Source organism: Xyrauchen texanus, chromosome 43, assembly GCF_025860055.1.
Source record: "Xyrauchen texanus isolate HMW12.3.18 chromosome 43, RBS_HiC_50CHRs, whole genome shotgun sequence".
Taxonomy (NCBI): Eukaryota; Metazoa; Chordata; class Actinopteri; order Cypriniformes; family Catostomidae; genus Xyrauchen; species Xyrauchen texanus.
The window spans coordinates 9,747,644-9,773,322 of record NC_068318.1 but is presented as its reverse complement, the minus strand read 5'-3'; the positions used below and the strand labels follow the sequence as shown (position 1 = coordinate 9,773,322).

Below are 25,679 nucleotides of genomic sequence, written 5' to 3'. Positions count from 1 at the left end.
CTTCTGAAGTTCACCTTGACGGACTTCTTCAATTTATCTTGTAAGTAAACTGCGCGTGTGAGAGACAGGAAGTGCAAGGTTGTAGAGAGGTATTCAGCGGCAAATGAAACTTTAATCAATCAACCTCACCTCTGCTTGCCTCCATGACAAAACAAAAGTCTACACAAGCATCCCATTCAAAAAGCTCACACACACATGACAGAGATTCACAAATGCGTGTCCAAAGCCATATGTCACACCCCACCCATCAGGAACACGCCATCAGACATGGGCAAGCTGTATTAACCAGTGAGAGTTCTACATCATCCTTTCGGGTGGAAATCAATTTTAGCTCAGTGACAGTCACCCTTAAACCTCTTCTAATCAGACATGAACATGCACCTCCCCCCAATCCCCCCCTCGCTTGCTCACCCACAAACCTTCCTTCTTTTATCAACTACTGTCTCTCACCTTCTGTCAGTCTCTCCTCTAACCCTCGACTAGATCAAATACCCAGCAAATCAGTTTCTGCATTAAATGAATAGTTCACCCAAAAATGAAAATTATCATCATTAACTCACACTCATCCATCCCAAATGTGTATAACTTTCATCTTCTCCAAACAAATATATCTCAGAATATCAGAAAAAATATCGCAGCTCTGTAGGTCCATACAATGCAAGTGAATGGGTGCCACAATTTTGATGCTCCATTAAGCACATAAAGGCATCATAAAAGTAATCCATTGCATCCAGTGTTATAATCCTTATTTTCAGAAGTGATATGATTAGTGTGGGAGAGAAACAGAACAATATTTAAGTCCTTTTTGATTAAAATTCTTCTCCTTGCCCAGTAGGGGGCGATCTGCATAAAAAATGTGAATCACCAAAAACACAAGAAGAAAGTGAAAGTGACCTGTTTCTCACCCACACGTAATGATCTAAATATATTAATTTAACCACTGGAGTCTAATGGATTACTTTGCTGCTGACTTATGTGATTTTTGGAGCAACCAAACAGCATCTCAGAACATCATTCTGAGATGATATTCTTCTCACCACAATTGTACAGAGTGCTGATTTACTGTAGACTTTGTCAGTTTGAACCAGTCTGGCCATTCTCTGTTGACCTCTCTCATCAACAAGGCATTTCTGTACACAGAACTGCTGCTCACTGGATGCTTTTTGTTTCTGGCACCATTCTGAGTAAATTCTAGAGACTGTTGTTTGTGAAAATCCCAGGAGATCAACAGTTACAGAAATACTCAAACCAGCTCATCTGGCATCAACAATCATCCATGCAATTATCTAATCAGCCAAATGTGTGGCAGCAGTGCATAAAATCATGCAGATATGTGTCAGGAGCTTCAGTTAAATGTTCACATCAACCATCAGAATGGGGAAAAAATTTGATCTCAGTGATTTAGGCCATGGGGCGGCAGTTCTGTGGATGGAACTGCTTTGTATGAATGGCCAGACTGGTTCAAACTGACAAAGTCTACTGTTACTCAGCAGTCTGTACAATTGTGGTGAGAAGAATATGATCTCAGAATGCTATTCTGAGATGTGGGTTGGTGCTGTTTTAGTGGCACACACACACACACACACACACACTCACACTCACACTCACACACACACACACACACACACACACACACACGTTGGTCTACCTATCATTATGAGGACTTTCCATAGACATAATGACTTTTATACTGTACAAACTATAGATACTATCCTCTAAACCTAACACAACCCCTAAACCTAACCCTAACAGAAAACCTTCTACATTTTTACTTTTTCAATAAAACATTGTTTAGTATGATTTTTAAGCGATTTTAATTATGGGGACACTAGAAATGTCCTATAAATCACATTTATAGCATAATACCCTTGTAATTACTAATTTGTAACTTACAAAATTGTCCTCGTAAATCACAAAAACACGCACACACACACACACACACACACACACACTCACTTTATTTTTATTTTATTCTGGTTGTTGAAAAGCATACTCTACTGTACATCTGCAATGGCATATATTTCATGAATAGGTGCAAACAAACATATGCGGGACACTTTATATCTGTTTAACAGTCCAAAAATAAACTGTTCAAGAAAACAACCAAACGATGTTCTGCATCATAAAAAAAAAAAAAGAATATTTATAAATTTAATAAATATATTTACATAGGAATCACAATTATACACAGCCACAAAAACAAGACGTGCACTGATTAAAGCAGCTGTTTTGAGGAAAGTCGCAGCGATACATCTTCCACTATTGTTGGTTATTACAACAGCGTATTCAATTTGCGGTCAGAATAGACACATTTTAGTACAGATTTGATTTGAAACTTGACACAGAATTTGGCACCGAGACTCAATTCGCCAAAGATTTTAGTAAAAATTGAGAATCATTAAGAATCGCTTTGGAATCAGAGTGCAACTCCCTAAATCAAAATCAAATGGAATTGTGAGGTCCAATTCGATTCTTAGCCCAGTTCTGAAGTGTCACAGACAGCAGGGTAAAAGCAATGTTAAATGCAAATATAAAATGCAACTAACCACATAATCATGAATAGTTAGGATAGCAAAACAAATAAGCTTATTATCATTTAAAGAGGAGGATAAAATGCTTCCCATATCAAACCTTATTGTGGCTTGGTATAAGCTTACCCAAATGAGGCAGATGGATGTGTTACAGGTTAAGCTTCAGGTAATTTAGGACATTTTTGTTTGGTAAAGCAACGTTGGGTCATCAATAGTAAAATTTGAACCCTAAAGCAAAACCATTGAGAATTTTCTAGCCAATTAAATTATTTTTCCAGGCCTGGAAATTCCTAGTTTAAATTTTCCATGACCGTGGGAACCATGAAATGTGTTATTAGCATTCCTTCAATCTGCACTGATTCTACACTGCATGATGGTCTGCTTGAACTCTCTATATAGGAGAAATTCTTCTCCAATAATTCATCAAAATTACTTAATTTGAATGAATATGAATATGATGCGCATCAAATTACAGTGCATGTAAATGTTAATTACAAAGATTATGCAAAAAGAGGGACTCATCTACAGTCTCATAAATGCACAAGCAAAACAAGAACAATTATTCAAAAATAATTAATAACGGTGATGTATTTTTTTCTACATTTCAGGTTGCTCCAAAATGTCTGTACCTGTTATAGGTATAACGCCATGCAATTTGGATAAAGCATCGGCTGAATGACAACTTTCTAGACATACAAAACAAAGTAAATCTAAACATGAACATGGTATTTAACATATCCTGCATTTCATTACTATCTATTACAAAAATGTTGTTAAATGTATTGAATCTCATAGGAAACACATATGGGTCATATAAGACCCACATACTGAATGCATTCTTGGGGTAGTGATGTAAACTCTCTTATAATGGAAAAAAAAATATATATATGTATCCAAATTAATGTCACTTAACATGACAGAGTTAGACAGACACCAGAGTGGCAGATCAAAAGACCACTTCATGTACAACCTGTCCTAAACACTTGGGTTAAAAAACTTTCTTGTATCCCAGCATAGTATGTAGAGGCAATTGTAAGAAAGCCATTCGTAGGCTTATTTTCCCTCAAACGTGTTAACAATGTGGTGCTTTGAAATAGAAAAATAGGTTTAAACTAATGACATTTTGAGTTTAAGCTGGGACTATATGTTTGTTAGACCAATGAAAGATGAGGGGAGTACACAGGAAGCCTGAAAGATGTCATAATTACACAGAAATGACACTGTAATGAGTCTTTGATGTAATGAGTAAATGAATATTTATAAAAAAATTAACATAGGGTGAGACTTGATTGGTTTAGAACCTTTCGGCTATTATATTACTGGCTAAAATAATTTTTGTCCCACCCACACAGCCTTGGTAGCATCCGCAGAAACATTGTTTTGGAGGCAGAAAAGGTGATTTTATGTTGTCTTTAGAGATATAATTCTATCATTTTAAGTACATGCAGCATCCACATAACCACAATTGTACTGACTGATGAATTTATTTATTATATATTTATTATACGAAAATAGAAAGGTGTATCCGACTTTTGCACATTAAGGTGTGTTCTCTGTTGTGCCGACTGCAGGAGGCATGCATGCAGCCAAGCACAGAATGACTCCAAGAGATATATGAAAAGGTAGGCGTGTACTGCAACCAAATCTTCACATCAATCCATTCCTCGCAGTTTCATTCACAATCATGAATCTCAATCATATCAGCTCTTTTATCATTTTCATTCTGTCGGCCTTCCTTTACCATTTCTCAATTCAATAGCAGACACACTCAATAGCGTATCAAAGCTCAATCACCAGCACTGCAGTCTCTGGAGTGCGAGTGACCTTTCACGGAATATAGTCATAAAAACAACACGACCCATCCATCTTCTAAATGACATTTGTTGTTTAACTAGCAAGCAAAGAAAAACTAAATTCATTTGTTTCAAATGTGACATCTTTATGCTGCCAACCCGCAACAAGTCAGCCCAGCTTGTCTGTTGAGCACTTACAGCGTTGATGTTTGAATGCGGCGACCTTTAGCGGAGTCAATCAATTACTGTGTGAACAGTGCACTTTGACACTACTATACAAACTACGCATGTGTGTGAATATTAAAATGAGTCGCCCAGAGTCTGGTCGAGCGTGGAACGGGGTGTGGTCTTTTTCGCCATCTGCGGCAGAGTGTGGTTGGGTAATGAATATGCATATTTGTGTGTGTGTGTGTGTTACTGACAGTGGTCTCTCGGTGGCATGAGGCCAGTATTTAACAGGCAGTGCGCAGAGTTTATGAGGCGCTCCTAATGGCCGCCTGTGAGCGGTTGTAAAACATACTGGGAAGTGTAAAAGAGTGTAAAATAGCCGAGGAGGAGCAGAGAGCACTGCATCTTAATCATGCATTATACCAGAGGGAGAGAGAGAGATAGATTGATTGAGGGGGAAGGACAAAAAGGGATAGAGGGACTCAGTATGTAGGAAATATCCAAACAGATGACAATAGTGCTCAACAGTGTCCGCCCATTAGCCTGGGTTTTCCCCAAATATTTCCGCCATAGTTTTTTCAAAAAATGCTCAATAAAGAGTTTAACTAGCTCTGAGGTGAAGCACAACTTTCCAAAATGTGCTTTCAAAGCAAAAACATTACTTGAAAATCTGAAGGAAAAAAAAAAGTCAAATGTACAGGGTACATATGCAAGAATAAATTCAAGTACTACTCTCATTCAGCATTGCAAATTATATAGCCTGATCAGATTAATCTTAAACCAATTATGCTTAAAAAGCAAACACTTTGTAAGGCCATGTAAACACCTGTGCCGAAGAGGAGGGCGTGGCCAGTCTGTGAGGATACATGCCTGGTGCTGGGTTGCCTAATCGGCGGGGGGTGGTAAGGAAAGGGCAAGGGATGCCAGAGAGAGACACGACAGCTCTGTGTGGTTGTTTATGTTGCTGTTTTGTCAGTGTAACAGTTCGGGAAACAAGGATACGGGAACCGGAGTAACAAACAACAAAACTTTAATCAAACAGAACGTCAAACTGAACAGCAACACACACACACACACACACACACACACACACACACACACACACACACACACACACACACACACACACACACACACACACACACACACACACACACACAAGCGGCTGCGCTGTCAAACAGTTAAAGCTAAAAACAATCGGTAGACGCAGATTTTTACCATTGCACTATTTATGTTTTGACATGAAAACCAGAGAAAGAATGCTGATGTTTGGTAGTTATCAGTGTATAGTTGTGCATACGCACTCATTGTGAATTTTTAACATCACCACATCCAATCAAAATGAACAATGTTTGCGTTAAAGGAATATTCTAGGTTCAGTAATAAGCTCAGTCGACAGCATTTGTAACATAATGCTGATTATTTCAACTCTTCCCTAGTTAAACAATTGCGGTTATATTAAGGCACTTAAAATGGAAGTGAATGGGACCAGTCTGTAAACATTAAAAATACACACGGTTTCAAAAGTATAGCTACAAGATGAAACAGAACACATGTTAACATGATTTTACAGTAGTGTGATAAAATCATTGTCGTACATGATTTTAGTGTGATAACTTACAGGATTAGTAAACAATTTTATCCCACTGAAATCATGTAAATACGTGTAATGTTTACGTCTTGCAGCTAAACTTTTTTTATTGGTGTGTATATTCAGACTCGTATCACTGTGAATTCGGAAACAAAAGTTTCCACACTGTCTCCAGTTGATGAAGCAGGAAGTGAGAACACAAGGACTTGTGAGCGCTCCAGTTTCCAGGTGAAATGTCCACAGAGAGGCGCCAAAAGCGAGTGTTAAAGCAAGTTGTTTTTTTTAGCTGTAAATAATGAAATACAGTGAATAGCAAAGCATATTTTAGAAGGCTAACTCTTCCCCCAACCCATCCCTAAACCTAAATATCAGTGGAGTAAACATGTAATCTTACAGGTAAAATGAAACCTCCAAATTAAGCTAGTCAATAATTTGCAAAAATGATTACTTCCTGGTTTCAGCGTGTGACGAGAATTATTATTTTGTATCTTTTTTTTTTTGGTAATCACCATTATGCCACAAATGCTTTTGACTGAGCTTTACTGGAATTGAACCCTGAACATTCATTTTATACACATTCCTGGTCTAATTATGAATGATTCATTGGTGCATAAGATTCCGGTAGAAAACACTATTGTAGTGTGGATGAGAAGTGTAAACGTAGCAAAAGCAATGCATTTTCCAACTAAAATGTAAAAAAATTAAACAATTTGTATAATTGATTTTTTAGTTTATTCCAAATTACAACACATAATCTAATAGTAATCCTGTATATAATCCTACATAAAAGTGAGAGTAAACCAGGCAAAGGAAGATGTCATCAATTTACTGTTTTTTTTTACATGGTGCACTGCGGACAATCTTGAACTATTCAGCGCATTCAAGATGGACACACACAAAACACAAAGTATAAAATATCTATTATAAATACTTAATACAGTCCTGGCTTCAGGAAAGCATATCAATAATTTTTTTGTAAATAGTAAGCAGGACATTTTAGGACACTGATGTCTCTCATTTTAGGACACTGAGTCATGTGTGAATGTTTTAGAGTGACGTCCTCTAATGATGCTGTATATTTATGGCTCCTGCTTGGGCTATCAGATGGATTAGATAACACCACGACAGGCCCTGGTATGTAAAGCTGACTGTGTGCGTGTGTCAAGTCAGTGTTCAGTATTAAATTGATTACACGCACCTAATTAAAATGTCTTGCAATCCAGCAATCAGCTGAAGAGCTCCTATGGTACTTATTATGGCATGGACTTAAAATGACCACAAACAGATGTTGACTGATGAGTCGTCACGAATGTGTGAGTGTGTGTGCGCGCACGCGTGCGTGTGTGTGTGTATCTGTGGTGAGATTGACACAAACAGACTTTGACAATCAGCATGAGCTGCTCTCTCATGCCTGAAGTGTGTAAATCTCAAGAGGACCTAGGACATAGCCTTAGGGAACACCACTTTAAAAATGTATATTCACACTACCATGTTGACAGAAATACACAACAATCCATGTCTTTAACAAACAGCCCATAGTTAGAGCTGAAAGACTACTGGAGCTGGTACAATGTGGTATTTTTAAATTAACTTTCATATTCTGAATGCCTGTCAGCACAGTACTGTGAATTGAATATTACATTTTTCTAAATTCAACTAAAACAATTTACAGCGGAACTTAATTTTATTTATCAGGAATTAATTGGATTATGAAAATTGTCCATAACATATGACAGATCCAGGTGTTTGGAAGAAAGGGATTGAAAGATGAGGACTAAATGACGTCAGCCAAAAGGGAAGCTGCTTCAGTTCTTTCAGATCAAGTTAGAAAATACAATGAATTACATTTTTCTATGGAATAATTTTAAGAGATCAAATATACACAATAAAACCAGGAAACTGTATTAAGAAGGTAAACAGGGCCAATTTGGTTTCACGTTGACTCCAAAGGAATTCAATATTCTCTACAATGGCATTAGTGGCATAACATTGAGAAACCATAGAAAATAATTTTTACTCTACACTGCAAGTCTCATGTTAAAATGTACAATGTTTGACATTTTTTACTTTACTTTCGAAACATTATTGCGTTGCCTCGATATTCCATCCAGCATTTTTAATGCAATATCCCATAATAGCTTTTCAAAAATTGTCACAAATGCTTTTAACAGAGCTTAACTTGACCATTTGTTTAAACCCAAAATCCTTCAATACATAATCATGACATTAATCTCCACTAGCTGCCATTCACTGCATAATACAACACTGAACAATTTTTATACTTATGACAGGGCGGTTCTTTTGGTGCCATAGCACACAGTCAAGCTGACACGCAGCCAGTGTGTGTGTTTGTGCTGATTTGTGGGTTATGCCTCTTTGGCCACAGTCTGACGGAAAGTCAAGCGAAACCAACAAGGTCACCATGTTCTTTGTAGAATAAATCAATAAAGATACAGACGCAGAAAGTGGAGGATACGGAAAACCACAAGAGTGAGAGAAGCGGGAAACTGATTAATGTATATGTGTGCATGTGTTTGTGTGCGCATCCAAGGTCACCCCAGCTGTGGTGGCGAGGCTGGGTTAGCATTAGAGCTCACGCTAGCAGGGCGCTCATTATGCTGGGTTATTTATGAACCCCAACCCCTCCCACTTACTCTTTAATAATTCAAACAGCACAGCCATACTCTCCCAAGAGACCGCACTCCCCCAAGCCGGAGGTGAGGACCATTTATCAAACACTGATCTCTCTCTTCACCCCCCTGCTGTGCTCCCCCTCCTCTCACCTCAAGCTTCCATCACCTTTTCACCAATCACATCGCGGCTTGTTTATTACAGCAATTTAGACAGAAATATGTAAGAGATATCCTCTAAATTTGCCATCAGTTCTGCACACACAGAACTGAAATACTTAAAGGAATAGTTCCAAAACAATTTAAATTCTGTCATAATTTACTCTCCCTTATTTCGTTGCAAAATCGCATATGAGTTTCTCATGTTGAACACAAAAGGAGTTTTTAATGAATATATTGCTCCCTCTGTTCAATGCAATGGTAGTGGAAAGTGTCTCAAATTAAAGCTAAAAGGTATAGTTTACCCAAAATGTTTAATTCTCTCATCATTTCCCATCATTAATCCCCTCATGCCTTCCCAGATATGTATGTCTTATTTTCTTCTGCTGAACACAAATTAAGATTTTTAGAAGAATATTTCAGCTCTGTAGGTCCATTGTAAATGAGTACCAAAAATCACATAAAGGCAGCCTAAAAGTCAAATATATGACTCCCATATCGTCTAAAGCGATATGATAGGTGTGTGTGTGTGTGTGTGTGTGTGTGTGAGAGAGAATTAGATCAATATTTAATGTAAATGTAAATTTGTTTTTAGCACTAAACGTGGCAAGTTCCACTGTGAACGCACTTCTGACATGCCTTCATGGATATACATATATATATATATATATTCTTTTATTTTTATTTTTTTACAGTTGATATTCATGTTCCACATAAGAAAGTTGTATGGTTTGGAACATGAAAGTGAGCACATTTTGACAGAATTGTAATTTCTGGGTAAACTATTCCTTTAATCATAAACACACAAACTGTAAGCTGAAGGGTTTTACCATGGCGGCTGGAGGGTTGCTAGGCGGTATATGTCCGTGAACTTGTGTGAGTGAGCGCGGTGTGTGGAGACGGGGGTCTCGGGACACCCTCTCCTCATGCGCTCGCCTCTCTGCCCCCCCGCTGCGCCCTTCTGTACCAAAACCTGAAAGAAAAAGAACAACATTATTTATACTGTTCCAGTATGCATTTCGCAATTTTTTGTGTCAGCTTCACAACATAAGTGTTTCAGTGGAACAAGGTATAATGACTAAAATTGATGTACATGTATATTGGGTAGTGGACATTTGTCCATAGCAACATCAAGATTTATGTTAGAAATGAATTGAAAGTTTATAAATTACTGTAGGTGCTGTGGACTAGTCACCATTACTTTTAAAGGAATGCTTGAAAAATGTAAAGTTCTGTCTTAATTTACTTACATGTTTAGAATTTGTATCGTTTAGCATTAAAAACAAGAGCCACTGTAAAAAAGCTCCACTCATAGCACTCATGATCGCTCAATTCAAGTTTTTTTACCCAAAAAATATTACAAATTTGGGTTGTTTCTCACCACAACCTATCGTTTGCCTTTAGAAGCCATGGAAGAGGATGCATGGACAATTTTTATGATATTTTGGGGTCCTTTAAGATATAAAGGGATTTTAAGAAGAATTTCTCAGCTCTGTTGGTCCATAGTATGCAAGTGTATGGTCTCAGAACATTGAAGTTCCTAAAAGGACACAAAGTCAGCATAAAAGTAATCCATACGACTCCAGTGGTTAAATCCATGCCTTCTAAAGAAATGTGACCGGTGTAGGTTGGAAAAAAAAAAAAAAAAAAATCAACAAGTAAGTCCTTTTTTACTGTAAATTCTCCTCCCTGCCTAGGCAATATGCACAAAAAAGTGAATCGGCGAAAACAAACTAAGAATGCAAAAGTGACAGAGGAAATTTAAAGTAAAAAAGGACTTAAACATCGATCTGTTTCCCACCTAAACCTATCATATCACTTCTGAAGACATGGATTAAACCTCTGGAGTCATATGGATAACTTTCATTCTGCCTTTGTGTTTTTTTTTATCTTCAAAGTTCTGGCCACCATTCACATGCATTGTATGGACCTACAGAGCTGGAATATTCTTCTAAAAATCTTTATTTGTGTTCTGCAGAAGAAAGTCATACACATTTGGGATGGCATGACAGAACTTTCATTTTTGTGTGAACTATCCTTAAGTTTAGCCTTCACCAGTTCATTTTACATGCCCCTGCAGTTCATTTTTTCAAATTGATATGCGCTAATAATAACTGCATGCTAAATAATGATAAAAGTAATTAGCAAAATGCTGTTCACAGCACAGGATATGTCAACTTCCCAAAAAAGTTTTAATGCCAATACTTCAATCTCATACTTTAATTCTTTAAAAGATCTCTGTCTCTTTGTTTGAAAATGGAAAATGCAGTAGGGGTGTTATGCATATTTCATGATCTGGGTGCTGCCACTCAAGTGAGACACTGCCTACTGTTTTGCTTCTATTATTTCTGCCAACACAGGGAAATGTGTTTGCATGTGTATACTTTATTTCATAGGGCACTACTGCAGGCCTGTTTATAAGTGTTAACTCATAAAGTGCTTCAGCTGCTTAAGATAAATCGGTCTATGAGTGAAATACATATGAATGCAGAACACACGCTCGGCTCTTACCGGAATCACTCTTGAGTGATGGCAATAACCATAATTTCTGGATCAACCATTGAACTGCAAATTTGTACCCTACTTAATCCCTTCTTATCTTGCCAAATGTTTTCTGTGTATTAATGCAATTTCCCTGGAATATAATTTAATTCTGTGGATTAAGGTTTATAGAGTTGAACAGCTGCACTGAGCCTCACAAAAAAAATTTAAATAATTTTAGGCCACAAATACAATGACATCAGATCAGCTTACAGTGCTAATATGCTGTATATTTAGCTTTTCAGGTTACCACATATCAAATAAACTGTTATAACCTCACATACATATGAACCAATAATCTATAACCAAGATAATGTCAGACAGAAAGAAACAGTGTTGTCCGATAAAACACAGCTTAACTCCTAACCCTCTTTATGTTATCTCTAGTTTAAAGACCTCTTAAGACAAACTGCATCTTGTGAGGGACTGCACACAGCTGCCATCAGGGTAATTACGTACAAATGCCACCCTGCAGATCTGCTGTAATAATGTTCAATGGTGTGTGTGTCTGTACAGAGACACTCGCAGTCTGCTCACTGATGGCCTGTCACTGCCTCATTATCACACGGTCACAATCTGCTGAGGATACAATATGTACGAGGAGTTTCAGAGAGACCATTAGTCCAACAATGAACTGGGTGATGACCATTTAGACATATAAAATACTAACAAAACAGAGCGAATAGAAAGTGAACAGTTATACTGTAACATCATCACTAAAAATGACCATTAATAACACACAAACTTGCATTTCCATATCTTTTCCCTGACATTTCCAGTCATTTTTGATTTCTAGAAACCTATTTATAAAAATGATTTGGACTGATTTACAGCCTCCGAAGGAATTTGTGGGCTTTTTAATGACATTTTTTTAGCTTACTTTATGGGCAAATCTGTAGAAATTGTGCGGAATGTTAACTGTAGTAAACCGGGCTTATTTGTCACTGAAAGCATAATCAAATATGCCAAAATATCTAATAAACAAGGGCACAATGGCCGGGGGATTGGCAGAACTTTGCGAACGACAGATGTTCAAATCCTGTGGAAATCTGCAAAGCTTTCTGCTGAATTCTAATTGTGGAGATTCTGTGCAGACCTGTGTACACTGAAAAAAGTTAAACGACCCTGTCATTTATTTAAAGTAAATTTTTATATTGGTCTAATGTAAAATCATGTTTTCCGGTATAAACCTGTTTTGTTCAGTTTGGCCAAAAGCAAATAACATTCCCCTTAGAAAAACTTAAAAGAAACAATTTAGGTTAAATAGTATTTTCGCTTGACACTAAAGAGGTTTTCGTGTCACGTGACCACGTGACGTTGCATCAGGTCGCTCCGTGTCGAGTTTTTCTGTCGGCCATTACATCGCTTCAAAAGTGAAAACCGTCCAATGTACAAAAAACTATTTTAAACAAGGTTTAGAATAAAAAGAATTTGAAATGTTGTTGTTTTAAGCGAAGCGTGTGTTTTCCTTGCACATTTATTGTTAGTGGCAGGATGGACAACTAGTTTACAGACTGTCTTTGTAAAGTAGTTGTTGCGCGCCAAGGCTAACCGCTCAATTAACCTAATTCAAAGGATGATGCTTTCGTTGCCTCCGTTTGACAAGTGTAATATTGACAAAAGTCAATATTGTTGTTAATGTAATTTCGCTGTCACATAAGAAAAAAATGTATGGTAGTAGTGATGGGTCGTTCGTGAATGATTCGTTCATTTTGAACGAGTCTTTTATGTGACTCAGAGGAACGAGAAGTCTCAGAGAGTGATTCGTTAATTTTGTTTTCCGTGCATGTTCATTGCGCATCCTCTGTTGCTTTGCTATGTGAATAGACTTTTATATATATATATATATATGTGTGTGTCTATGGTGAAAGCCGCATGCGAACAACATTCCCCTTATAAATACTTAAAAGAAACAATTTAGGTTAAATAATATTTTCGCTTGACACTAAAGAGGTTTTCGTGTCACGTGACCACTTGACGTTGCATCAGGTCGCTCCGTGTCGAGTTTTTTGTCGGCCATTACATCGCTTCGAAAGTGAAGACCATCTGGTGTACAAGAAAACAATTTTAAACAAGGTAAGAATTTGAAATTGTGTTGTTTTAAGGGAAGCGTGTGTTTTCCTTGCACTTTAAGGTTAGTGGCAGGATGGACAACTAGTTTACAGACTGTCTTTGTAAAGTAGTTGTTGCGCGCCAAGGCTAACCGCTCAATTAACCTAATTCAAAGGACGATGCTTTCGTTGCCTCCGTTTGACAAGTGTAATATTGACAAAAGTCAATATTGTTGTTAGTGTAATTTCGCTGTCACATAAGAAAAAATAATGTCAGTAGTGATGTATCGTTCGTGAATGATTCGTTCATTTTGAACGAGTCTTTTATGTTACTCAGAAGAACGTAGGCTATATATGTGTCTATGGTGAAAACCGCATTACAAGAAACAGAAATGATTAGTTCATCTCTTTTGGTCCGAGTTGTTCGTTCATTTGCATAGCGTATACGGCTGTCACGTGATAGAAGAACGAACGACTTGGTCAAGAAGATTCCACAGGTGAACAAATTTTTCCGTTTCTCATAATTTGTCCTTGGCTGTATTATACATTTTTTTTTTCTGTTGGGGGAGTCTATTGAAAATTGTATTCTGCTCAAATGAGCGAAATTACCTGAATAATGATTATTTGATTTTGCTGAGGGCATGTCCTGCTCTATGTCTGGGCATGTTTTTGCCTAAGGGCGAGGCTAGGCTCTCCCGACCCACACATTTTGTAATGTAAATATAGGGATATCAATATTATGTAATATAAATATTATTTTATGTGTAATTTTTATGATTACGTACTAGACAATGAGTACTGACTGAAGAGGAACAATTCATATTCCATTTATCTGTCAGTTAAATTTAGTATAATACAATAACATCACTATGTCTAAGGCCTAGTTAATAAATAAGTCTGCTGTGACAATTATGCAAACTGTCCCATCAAAAAACTAAATGTGAAATCTGACCTTTCCTTTTGTGTTAACAGGTTTGCTGTTGTATCCTGAATAGGTCGCAATTTTAGACAAATTGCTGAAGTTGGTAAGTCCCAGAATGAAAAACTGTGAACTTTATTTGCATGTATGTTTAAATACAAAATAGAAATGCTGCACTTTAGAGAATAGCTTGGAGCTTACCACATATGTTTACTTACTAATATTGTATGTAAATTTAAATTCAGCAATTTCACTTGCATTTGTAATGTAGTGGAAATTACATGACAGTATGAAAATGTAATGGCACATTCACTTCACATTAGTATTTTTATATTTATTTTTAAAGAATTGCAAACACAAATCAAAACAAAGTTACCCAACCAATGTAATGTAAGTTAATTTGACCAGACAATAACAATAAATAAAATGGTAAGTAATTTAATGTAGTTTGAAATAGCCTTAAAAATCAATCTAAAATATTAACGTTAAAATAGAATGACTGCTGTTATCTTGCATAGAAAATAATCACTATGTTTTTTTTAAAAGCCTATTTACCTATTTCAGCATTTGAATCATTTCAGAGTATGCATATTTTCAGCATTGCTTGATAAATTTAAAATATTTATGGAAACAAATAATGATACCTCTTGAAAGATTTATACTCTATGAACTAGTAAAATGAAATAAATATCTACTTGGTTTGAAAAGCATTGCTTTCCTGCTGAAGTAGTAACTGCATTTTCTTCACTGTACTTTTTTAATGTTCTATAATTTCCTAAAATACATAAAAAATAATAATAACTGACAACAAACTTAAATATTTCTATCAATTAAATGCAAATGTACTATGCTGAATTTTTGTAAATTGTTTTAAGTGGCAAATGGGTAAGGTGGTTTTTTCCCCCTCCTAGTCTTCTGATGAATGTGGAAATGCAAAGACTGTGGTACTTCTGTTTCACGAAGATCTGAGCTTCTTAAACATTATAAGCTTGAACACAGACATTATGGAAGACGCCATTCCTATCCATGCATCTATTTCAAATGTCCATGTACCTGCAAGACTTGGAATGCACTATTGAGCCACTTGTCAAGATGTCATCAATCATCCTCCCAAACTGAACTGACCACATTTAAATGTCTCTTATGCAGTTGCAATCAACGTTCGAATTTAAAAGACTATTTTCAACATATTGCACAGCATCTGCAAAACAGCGAAACAGTTGTTTGTGTGTTTCAGGGGTGTTCATACAAAACAAATATTTATGGTTTGTTTCGAACTCACAGAAGCAGAAATCATAAGGATTGTTCAGTAAATGACTTAAAGACTGGAATACTTGAGAAACAGGGCTCAAGCTTAGATCTTTCTGTTGAAAGTCATTATTCTGACAGTATCCAGATTGATAATGTTGGTACTGAGCCCTCAGATGATTTAAGTACAGAGGACTTGGGTGATTCTAGTTTTGATGTTCAGGATTTAAATGACTTGCAACGTAATGTTGAGCTGAAAGTTGCCTCTCTCTTACTGAAGCTAGAACATATTTATCTTGTTCCTAGTGTGGCTGTTGATGATCTTTTGCAAGAGTTTAACTATTTAAGCACTGCTTCTGTCCCTCTTATCCATCACACCTTAGCTCAGCACTTACAGAATGGTAACTGTCAAGTAGATGAAACTGTTCTTCAAGAGCTAACATCTACTCTTTGTAAGTCAAATCCAGTTACAGCTTCTTTTGGTGGTCAGGGCCCTCTTTCTACTGCCTGGAAGCGAAAAACCTACTACAAAAAACATTTTAATATTGTAGAACCTACAGAATTTGTGCTTGACTCCCAAAACAGAAAATCCTTTCAATACATCTCTGTACTAAAATCTTTACAGCAGATCCTAAATTGTAGAACTTTTTTGGATGAAACAATCAATTTGAAATCTCCCCATCAAATTCAGTCTGATACAATTCAGTATAAATCCTTTTATGATTGTATTAATTACAAAGAAAGTTTGCAGTTGTCAAAGGAGTGTGCTATTTCACTTATTTTGTATATAGATGATTTTGAAATCTGTAATCCCCTCGGCACCTCCAGAAAAAAACATAAAATCTGTGGAATATATTGGGCATTGGGGAACTTACCAGCTAGTTTTCACTCATCGCTGTCCAATATATATTTAGCTGCACTTATTCATAGTGAGGATGTTAAGTGCTATGGTTATGACCGTGTATTGAAGCCCCTGGGTAGATGATCTCATTATATTAGAACAACAAGGACTGTTTATTGCCAAGTTGGGAAAAACCGTGAAAGGCTTTGTTCATTGTGTAGTAGCAGATAATCTTGGGGCCCACAGTATAGCAGGTTTCGTGGAAAATTTTTCAGGTAAATATGTTTGCAGATTTTGTACAGCAGAAAATGAAGACATTCAAACAAAAGAAGTCAAGTCAGGAGCATTTTGTCTAAGAAGCAAGGACATTCATACTTCTCATCTGAAAGCTATTGAAGAAAATTCATTGGCTTGTCATTTTGGTGTAAAAAGGAAGTGTGTGCTTTCAGAAAATCTGTCATATTTCAGTGTAACGCAGAGTTTTCCCCCAGATATAGTTCATGACCTTTTTGAAGGAGTTATCCCTGTTGAGATTGCTCTTTGTCTCACTGTGTTGATTTCTAAAAAATATTTTACATTAGCCAATTTGAACGAAGTAATAACAACATTTCCATTTAAGTGGACTGATAAGACAAACCGTCCCCATCTTGTGCCCCTCACCTATTCAACAAAGAGAACAATTGGAGGAAATGCTCACGAGAATTGGAGCCTGTTGAGATTTCTTCCTCTCTTCATCGGAACCAGAATTCCTTTAAACGAACCAGCGTGGCAAGTGCTTTGTGAATTAAAGGATATTGTAGAACTTGTTGTTGCACCTTTTCACACTGAGGACTCTATTTCTTATCTTGACTTCAAGATATCTGAACACAGGACAGTATTCCATGAAGTTTTCCCCCATGAAAGAATTCGTCCCAAACATCATTACTTGGAGCATTATCCACAATTGATACGCCAGTTTGGCCCCCTTGTTGCACTATGGACTATGAGATTTGAAGCAAAACATAGCTTCTTCAAAAGAGTAATCCGTCATACAAACTGTTACAAAAATGTACTGTATTCATTAGCTCAAAGGCACCAGTTTCAGGCTGCACATAATCTGCACATGTGTAGATTTTCTAAGCCATCTTTGGAGGTTACTGATGTTTCAACGCTTCCCCTGGATGTTATTAAAGAGGATATTGCACTGGCAGTGAAACAGAAACACCCACATATGGACACTGTGAACCTTGCAAAAAATGCATCCTACAATGGCTTCAGCTACAGGATTGGAATGGTGGTAGTCCAGAAGGCTGGTCTTCCAGAGTTTTGTAGAATAATCATATGAACTATTTCACAAGAGACACTATTTTTAATTGTCAAGAAATTGGATGCCTGGTACTTGGAACATTATCGAGCTTATGACTTGGTCATATCTACCGTTAGAGAACTAAGGCTTGTTGGGGCGCATGAACTGACAGATCCCTACCCTCTGAATTACTACATGTATGGTGGACGTGAAGAGATACATACATGCATAAGGTTGTATGGGTGTGGGGTTAAATGTTTGGGAGAATATTTTTATTTTTTTACTTGCTTGCTTTTATCAATTTCTATTTATTTGTCAGACAATGAAACCTCTTTTCTAAGAATGTCCCCTTAGCCTTTAATCACTCCTGATCTAATTCAGTTCCGATAAAAAATTTTTTTATAGTATGTGATTCAGCTGTGCAACCGACTAACAACATGTATTTAATTGTTGAATAGCTTTGCAATTTGAACATTTTGTGTGCATCAGAGATGTCCTTAAATTGTTTCCTATAAAATAGTAGCAGTATCCTGTATATGATATTAAGACAATTGTTAGTTGGTGTCGTTTATTATGGGAAAGTTTCAGTATGATTCAGACAACCAGTTAACTATAAACAAATAGTTCAGGATAAGATTACACTTAAATACCAGAAAATTAAATGAAAAATACCTTTTGCATTTTTATGAATTAATACTTTTGCGAGTGAAATCAATATTTGCATGCCTGTATGTATACTGAAAAAGAGTTATTGGTGGTAATTATTCCTTCTATATAAACAGGCATATCACTAATGAAAGAGAAAGAGACAACATTTGCTGTCCTTATTCAATGTAAAAATGAGACTCCGCTAAACCTAACATAAGGCCTTAGCAGTTCCACAAATCTTGGGAATGTCCTAAAGTAATATTTAGTATAAAATGTCTAGTTTTCCATTAGAATTCTGAAAAGGGAGAATTGTGAATCCATTAATTTGTTAATGTGAAATACATGCAAGTTATTCATATTGGACATGTTATCCATGGACAATTTTGTACTACAACTAATAGTACTGTTTTAATTATTCCATTTACTAGATCCTTTTGGATGGGCTGACATGGCAGTGAAAAGGCCAGCCAAGTTGAGAGTTATTCTGAATCCTGATGACACCAGGAAGCTAATTTTGCCTGATGGAATCCCAGAGACAATGGAACAGCTTATGGATGAAGTCAGAAAAGTTTGTGGGTTAAATGGGAAATTAAGACTGCAGTACCAAGACAGAGACTTTGGAGATGCACTAGTAAACTTGACATCTACTGCGGAACTTGATGATTTGGCAACTGTCAAGGTCATCCCAATAACTAATGATTGCAGCCCAGGATTTAATCTCACAGACTGTGATGATTTTGTGTCTACTCAATCAGATGATACAGAGCTCCTCTCCACACCCTCCAGCACTGTCTCTACAAGAACTCAGATGTGGCCAAGAGAGTTTCCGGTACCAACTTTCTCCTATGACACTGAACTGCAGTTAGAAAAGGGAAATGCGGTGTATAGGTCAAACATGACAAGGCTGACACCAAGTTCAAAAACAAAGTCAGATATTCTGGAAAAGATAGCTGAAGAGATATTCAAGTACAAAGCCTACCCAACAGATGCTGACTTCAGTGATGTTGCTGAAGCACTAATCAAGAAGCATCCATGCCTCTCTGAATCTGGTTCATACAATGGTTGCTACGGGTGGAAGCAGCGGCTGAAGACAAAAATGGGCAACTACCGAACTCAGCTAAAGGGCATTGGGTGTTCTGAATTACTTGCAAATTCACTTAAGTCCAAAGCTCCAGAGTACGCATTGCCAGCAAAAAATGTAAAGAGACCTAGGAGAGGAGAGGCCAACCACATACCTGACATTTCAACTGGAGAGACCACAGACAAATTGGAAAAAGAGAGACAGTCACTTTTAAGTGAAGTGAAGAAGCGAAACAATCGTGCAGTGATAAAGGACAAAATGGCCTTGACTTTTTCACTGCGAAGACAGGAAATTGTGGAAAAGGAATCAGGAGTGGAAGAGATGAAAGAGAGATGGCCTGCATTGTTCACAATGGATGAGGTAAGTAACTCTTTTAATCAATGACAATAGGTCAGTGGTGGCCTGTAAAGTATATTGATATTATTAGTAGGTTTCATAAGAAACCTACTAAGAAAATAAGCCAAACCAATTCAAAATGTTTTAGTCCTTGATGTCAAAAATAAGATCTTACCACACAGTTGTAATGTAACATGTAAGATAATCACATTTGCATGTGCTATATTGTTTTTTTATAGATCAATGCTGAATTTCTGAGAATTACAACCATTCCACTTCAACCACGATTCCTGGCTTCCTTGGACAAGCACCACAGCAAGCTGATTGAGATAATCAGAAACAAGGGAGGAGTTATCAGAGAGAAGACCCAGAATATACTAAAAGTTCTTGATCAGGTATGTACTAGTGCAATACATCAAAATTAGCCTTATATCACGTAAATAGTAACACTGTAAATATAAGCAATAGTGTTCATTTCACATTTGATTGTGTAGTTAGATTACACATTGGAAGATATACTATGTTTATCTTCTGAGCTTGACAGGCCTTTTGACTGGTTTGCTTAAAGCATTTGTAAATCACATTTGCTGTAATGCCAAGTGCTCATTTGTGTATTGTGTAGTGTTTGCATCTTCAGTCAAGCTGCAAAATTGAATTGTATCATTTTGCATTATGTGTGTGTTTGCGCTCTCACCTAGAGCCTTGAGGTGAATCTAAAAAGAGAGTGTCTGCTGAAGTGCCTCATTGTGTACCTTGGAGAAGACGTGGACAAACTTATCAAGGAGTATCTGGTAAGTAGTTTTGCACTAATCACTTATACTTTAGACAAGATAAAACATTGAATTTTTAAACTTTAAAGCCCATATACATGGTCTCAGGTCCTACAAAAATACTCTTATAGGCTTATTGTATATTTGCATTGCATGTGCCTATAATTAGGGCTGCAACTAACGATTATTTTGATAATTGGTTAATCTACGATTATTAGAATGATTATTCGACTATTCAGTGATTATTGCAACGATTAATCATTAGCTCTTAACTGATTATTCAGCTTGTGCCCCGGCTTAAAATGTTGAATTAAACTTGATTACTAACAACAAAGAGGACAAAATCATCTTTTATAAATATCTCTAAATGACAATCACTTAATTAAAGGGAAAAAATTCTTAAGTTTAATTCAGTAAAGAAATCCCCTGCAAAAAATCTTTTTATCAAGTGTTTTTGTCTTGTTTTCCCATTTAAAATTGTCTAAAAATCCTTAAAACAAGATACATTTACTTGAGAAGCAACATATGAGATATTTAGACTTGCTTTAAGAGAATGTGTATTTTGTTTATAAGTGTATTTTTTTCACATGTTTATACTTCTGTGAGTGCAGCAAAGACAAAATATACTTATATTCATGATCTATTCTCTAAAAGCGACTCTAAATATCTTATATGCTGCTGCTCGGGTGAATGCATGATTTTAGATATTATAAAATATTTCTACTTTTAATATTATATTCAACATTCTCAGATAACAATTTTTTCTTCTGCAGTATTGCTGCTAAAGAAAATGTACGTTGTTTTAAATGAGTTTTAGATATTTATAATGGAATACAAGCCAAAACAAATCGTAAATGTATTTTATTGCAGTGTATAATGGGATTAAGACTCTCTCACCTTTCTGTTCACTTCAATCCATCTTTAACTGACAAAAAACAAACACTCTCTTATTAATAAAGCTGCGTATTGCCAATTTTCTTCACGATAAGAAATGCACAGTGACACATATATTATGATTCATTAAGTCGCAAGCCATCGTGTTATAGTTTTTAGTAAGTGCGGGCTCGGGGGACGAGCGTGCCTCCCTGTGACCGAGTATGCATCAGCCGGATGAAGTTTCAATCTCTCCCCCTTAGATCGGGACATTCACACAACTCGTAGAAGAAGTGCTTTCCACACAGAGAAATGCCAGAGTCTGAGTTTGTAGTTATTTACATGATCTGCTTCCGTATTATTTAATCTTTAATAAAGCTAACGCATTAAAACTGCATTTAATATGTAACAGGTTGTTTCCTTTAAAGAGCTCCAACTCCACTTATTCCACAACGAGTGTGCTTCTATATTATTTGGTATTTTTGTATAATTCCCTCATACTTTGGGATCTACATCACCTGAAGCTGTTTGGAAAGTTTAAAGTACATCTGGACTGTGATCTGTGTAATTCTTCCGCTCCTGAATCAGGTGCGAACTGCAGTGCTGCTCTCGTGCGTCATCATTATAGTTAAGTGAGATCAAACAACTATTCGACAATGACATTTTTTGTCAACAATTTTTTGTTGTCTAACGTTGACTAATAATTAATTATTGTTAAGTTCTCTGTCCCCCAGTGGTCATTAATCTGCACAGTTTTTTAGAATTGAATATGTCTAATGCACAGACAAAGTTTTCTGAGCTGGTTTTTATTTTGTAAAACACTGTATAGTGTGGCTGGAACATATCAAGATATTTTAATTACAGTGTGAAATATTTTCCACTTCAGAGCAGCAGCACAGTGCAGATGGAGCTGTGAAAACCTGGACATAAAATGGACATTATATCCAAATACTGCATTGTAGAAAGTGTCCGTCTGTTACCAGATTATGAAATTAATGAAAATATGAAAACACAAGGCAGTTTTATCTTTTAACATTGCAGTGAATCTTAATTGAAGTAAATGTATACTACTGTATTGTACCATTTAATATTTTTTGTCACAGCAGATGTCAAAAGTTTTTGGAGCATAGCTATTATTAATACTTGTACCAATGCTTTATTTGTGATAAAGTCAAATGTTTGCTATGAGAAAAATACTTGGAGGATCCTTCGTTAACTCTGCTGGACTTTGCAAGTCATTACATTTTTGCATCACTAGAACCCCAATTTAAGTTTTTTTCATTGAGATTTGATTGGGAGATTTGTGTAGATAATAGTTTTTTATATTGGTACATCAGACATGCATTTCATCACAATAACGTTCTACTAAATGTCTTGTCTTTTATCAGGTTGTTCAGAAGGATGAATCTAAAACAGAGCTTGAGAGGTGTACAATGGCAGTGTTTGTCATCAGAGAGGAGGAGGATCCTCTCCAGTCACCACATGAAATCGGGATTGTTATTGAAGGTGTGGAAGTCCTTAATGAGTTACCATCAGTTGCACATGCATTTGCTATGTTGTTTGGCCTCATCTATGCTCTTAACTTGAGCTATCCAATTGCGCTCAAATACACTTTTGATGCGCTGCAGAAAATATTCATGGAGATCGAACCAAAGAAAATGACACGCAGAGTGTGCAGTCTGAGTGTCAAGCTCTAACTATTGGAATAATCAACAGAAGACATTTGGATACAGCATGTTTTTTGTTCTGTTTAATAGCTTGTATTCAAATTCATTCTGGTCATTTTTTTCAAAGGATAGCCAAGTTTTAACACTGTTAGAAACTCTATTTTTACGCTTCTTAATGGATATTACATTACATAGCTCAAGTTTTAAAGGAGAGACGTATACCAGTTTTACATGTCAAAATGTATGCGATTAAGGTTGCAGAATGTTTAAAATATATCGAAAAGACCACAATTTTCTTAAAGGGGTCATGACATGAGAAACCAAATTTGCCTTGATCTTTTGGTATATAAGAGGTCTTTGTATCATTAAAACGTCCTGCAAGTTTAATATTTTAAGACGTCCTCCCCATTCTAAACGAATCATTTATTTAATCAAACTCAAAATACAGCTCGTTCTGGATTCATGGTTAGAAGTGACGTGTCGGTTAGAAGTGACGTAACAGCGTTTGCATATGACCGCCTCCAGCACAAGATAACTACGCTTTAAGCGCAAGACAGCTACGCTCATTTCAGTATCGCCGTGCGCCTCACAAGTGTTCAGTCGATGGACAGCGAGCTCTGACAGAGACTACTTGTGCACAGGAAAATTACGATGCCACACAGATGTGCTGTTCCTGGCTGTGGTCAAACAAAACCTCTGAATAAGCTGCCGAAAGATCCAGACGTCAGGGAAAAATGGATGCAGTTTATTTTTTGCGGACGTTCCAGTCACGGCAGTGTTAACTTAAGCGTTTGTTCTGTACATTTTAAGGATGACTGTTTTGAGAACAAATCTCAATATGATGCTTTCTTTGCCAGAAATCTGTTGCTCAAAGATAAGTCCGTGCCGACTATTCTGGGAACAACGACGACGCAAACTGTAAGTAACCTATTTTAAACTTTAAACTACTTTTTAAAGCGCAATTTCATTCATTGTGAATAATCACAGTGTTTTTACTTAGTTTACTTGCATATTGTTCTGGCTGGGGGCGTCAATAATTGATACATAGGCACTGACGTTAGCCAATCATAACAGTGGGCGTTAACACTGAAGTCTTAAATGGAAAACGCCCCCAAAACAGACTGTTTGAATCAGAGGATGAGAAACAGGGTGGGAAAAGGTCATAAATCACTAGATTTTAAAAGTTTTTCTTAAAAAAAATATATTAATACTATAATTGCACCTAAGGGAACATAATAATACAATAAAAAAAACCATGTCATGACCCCTTTAATTTTATACTTGGTATGTTTTTTTTTTGTTTCCCTTCAACTAGTGTTGATGTGTAAAACACATTGGATAGCTTTATTGTCTGCAGAAATTATTGTTTGTTGTACATAAAAGAAAAGGTGATGCATATTTTAAAAAGACATCACAATAAACAAGGTCTTTCGAAGAGAATATTCCTGTCTTTATTAATAGTAAGTAAACTAAATTAAGCATTGACTAACAAAAATGTTTTTATTTTTATCTTAAGTGAGAATTCTACTTTTTATATTATAGCTACTATAGCTTTTGTTTATTGTGAAATTTAAGTTGTTAAAAAGCACTCATATATATATATATATATATATATATATATATATATATATATATATATATATTATTATATTGACCTACATTAAGTAACATTTTGTCTTGTCTAAATAAAATATATTGATTAACGTATAATTAGAAATTATTTATTCTACATAATCAGAAATTTAACTTGAGATAAGTTAATAAAATGGCCTATAACAAAGTAAAAACTATACTTTAGATGTAATTGTAAATATTAGGTTATTCCAAAATGAAAAAATTAAGTTATAGCAAAGTAAAAAAAAAAAGTTGTACATTCTTTGTAATAAATCATCTTTTTACTTTGTGTGAATGTAAATTTTTGCCTTGGGGAAAAGAAATATTTTTTATTAATATGAAATCAAAATTTATGGCTTGAACCAAATCATAAATATAATTTGTGAAAAACGAAAGAATTTGGGTGTAACAAATTAGAGTATTTTTTTTAAGTTGGTCCAAAGTATCATTTTTTTCAGTGTATGAGCAATAGTGATGCTTGTCTTAGCTGCTGAGTGTTAATGAAAACAAGATCTACAAGCTCTCCTGATATAAGATATGAGGGGAAAATGACACCAAGTGCTATTCAACCTTGTAGCTCGCTTATATCAGGTGACAACATATTAGAGGCTTGCTAGAGTTGTATTACACATACAAATTCCACACATCTCAGATCATATTTATACATCAATTCAAGCTTAGGTTAAACTCAGACTCCATTATTATAGAAGACAGTAGGAGATCATTGCTTTCCACACGGCTAATGTAAAGCAGCGGTCAGATCATGTTTAAACTCCATATTTCAGCATGTAAAGAAAAGAAAAATGCACACATTTAGAGAATTATCCTCCAACGTGGGAAAAAGTGAAAAGAACGAGATAAGCATTTCCCAACATTGCTCCATGACTGACCTTCTGCAGTTAAATGCTAATATCGTCTCCTCAGAGGGTTCAC

General features: G+C 36.1%; 1 protein-coding gene across 1 annotated transcript in view; it reads right to left on the bottom strand.

Moving 5' to 3' along the window:
• The window catches only part of LOC127635981 (spermatid perinuclear RNA-binding protein-like), a 141,145-nt gene that overhangs the window by 46,737 nt on the left and 68,729 nt on the right, over positions 1-25,679 (bottom strand). Inside the window, 1 exon segment of the mRNA XM_052116311.1 lies at positions 9,703-9,845. Within this exon segment, the coding sequence (XP_051972271.1) occupies positions 9,703-9,705 (3 nt within the window). The 5' untranslated portion in view covers positions 9,706-9,845.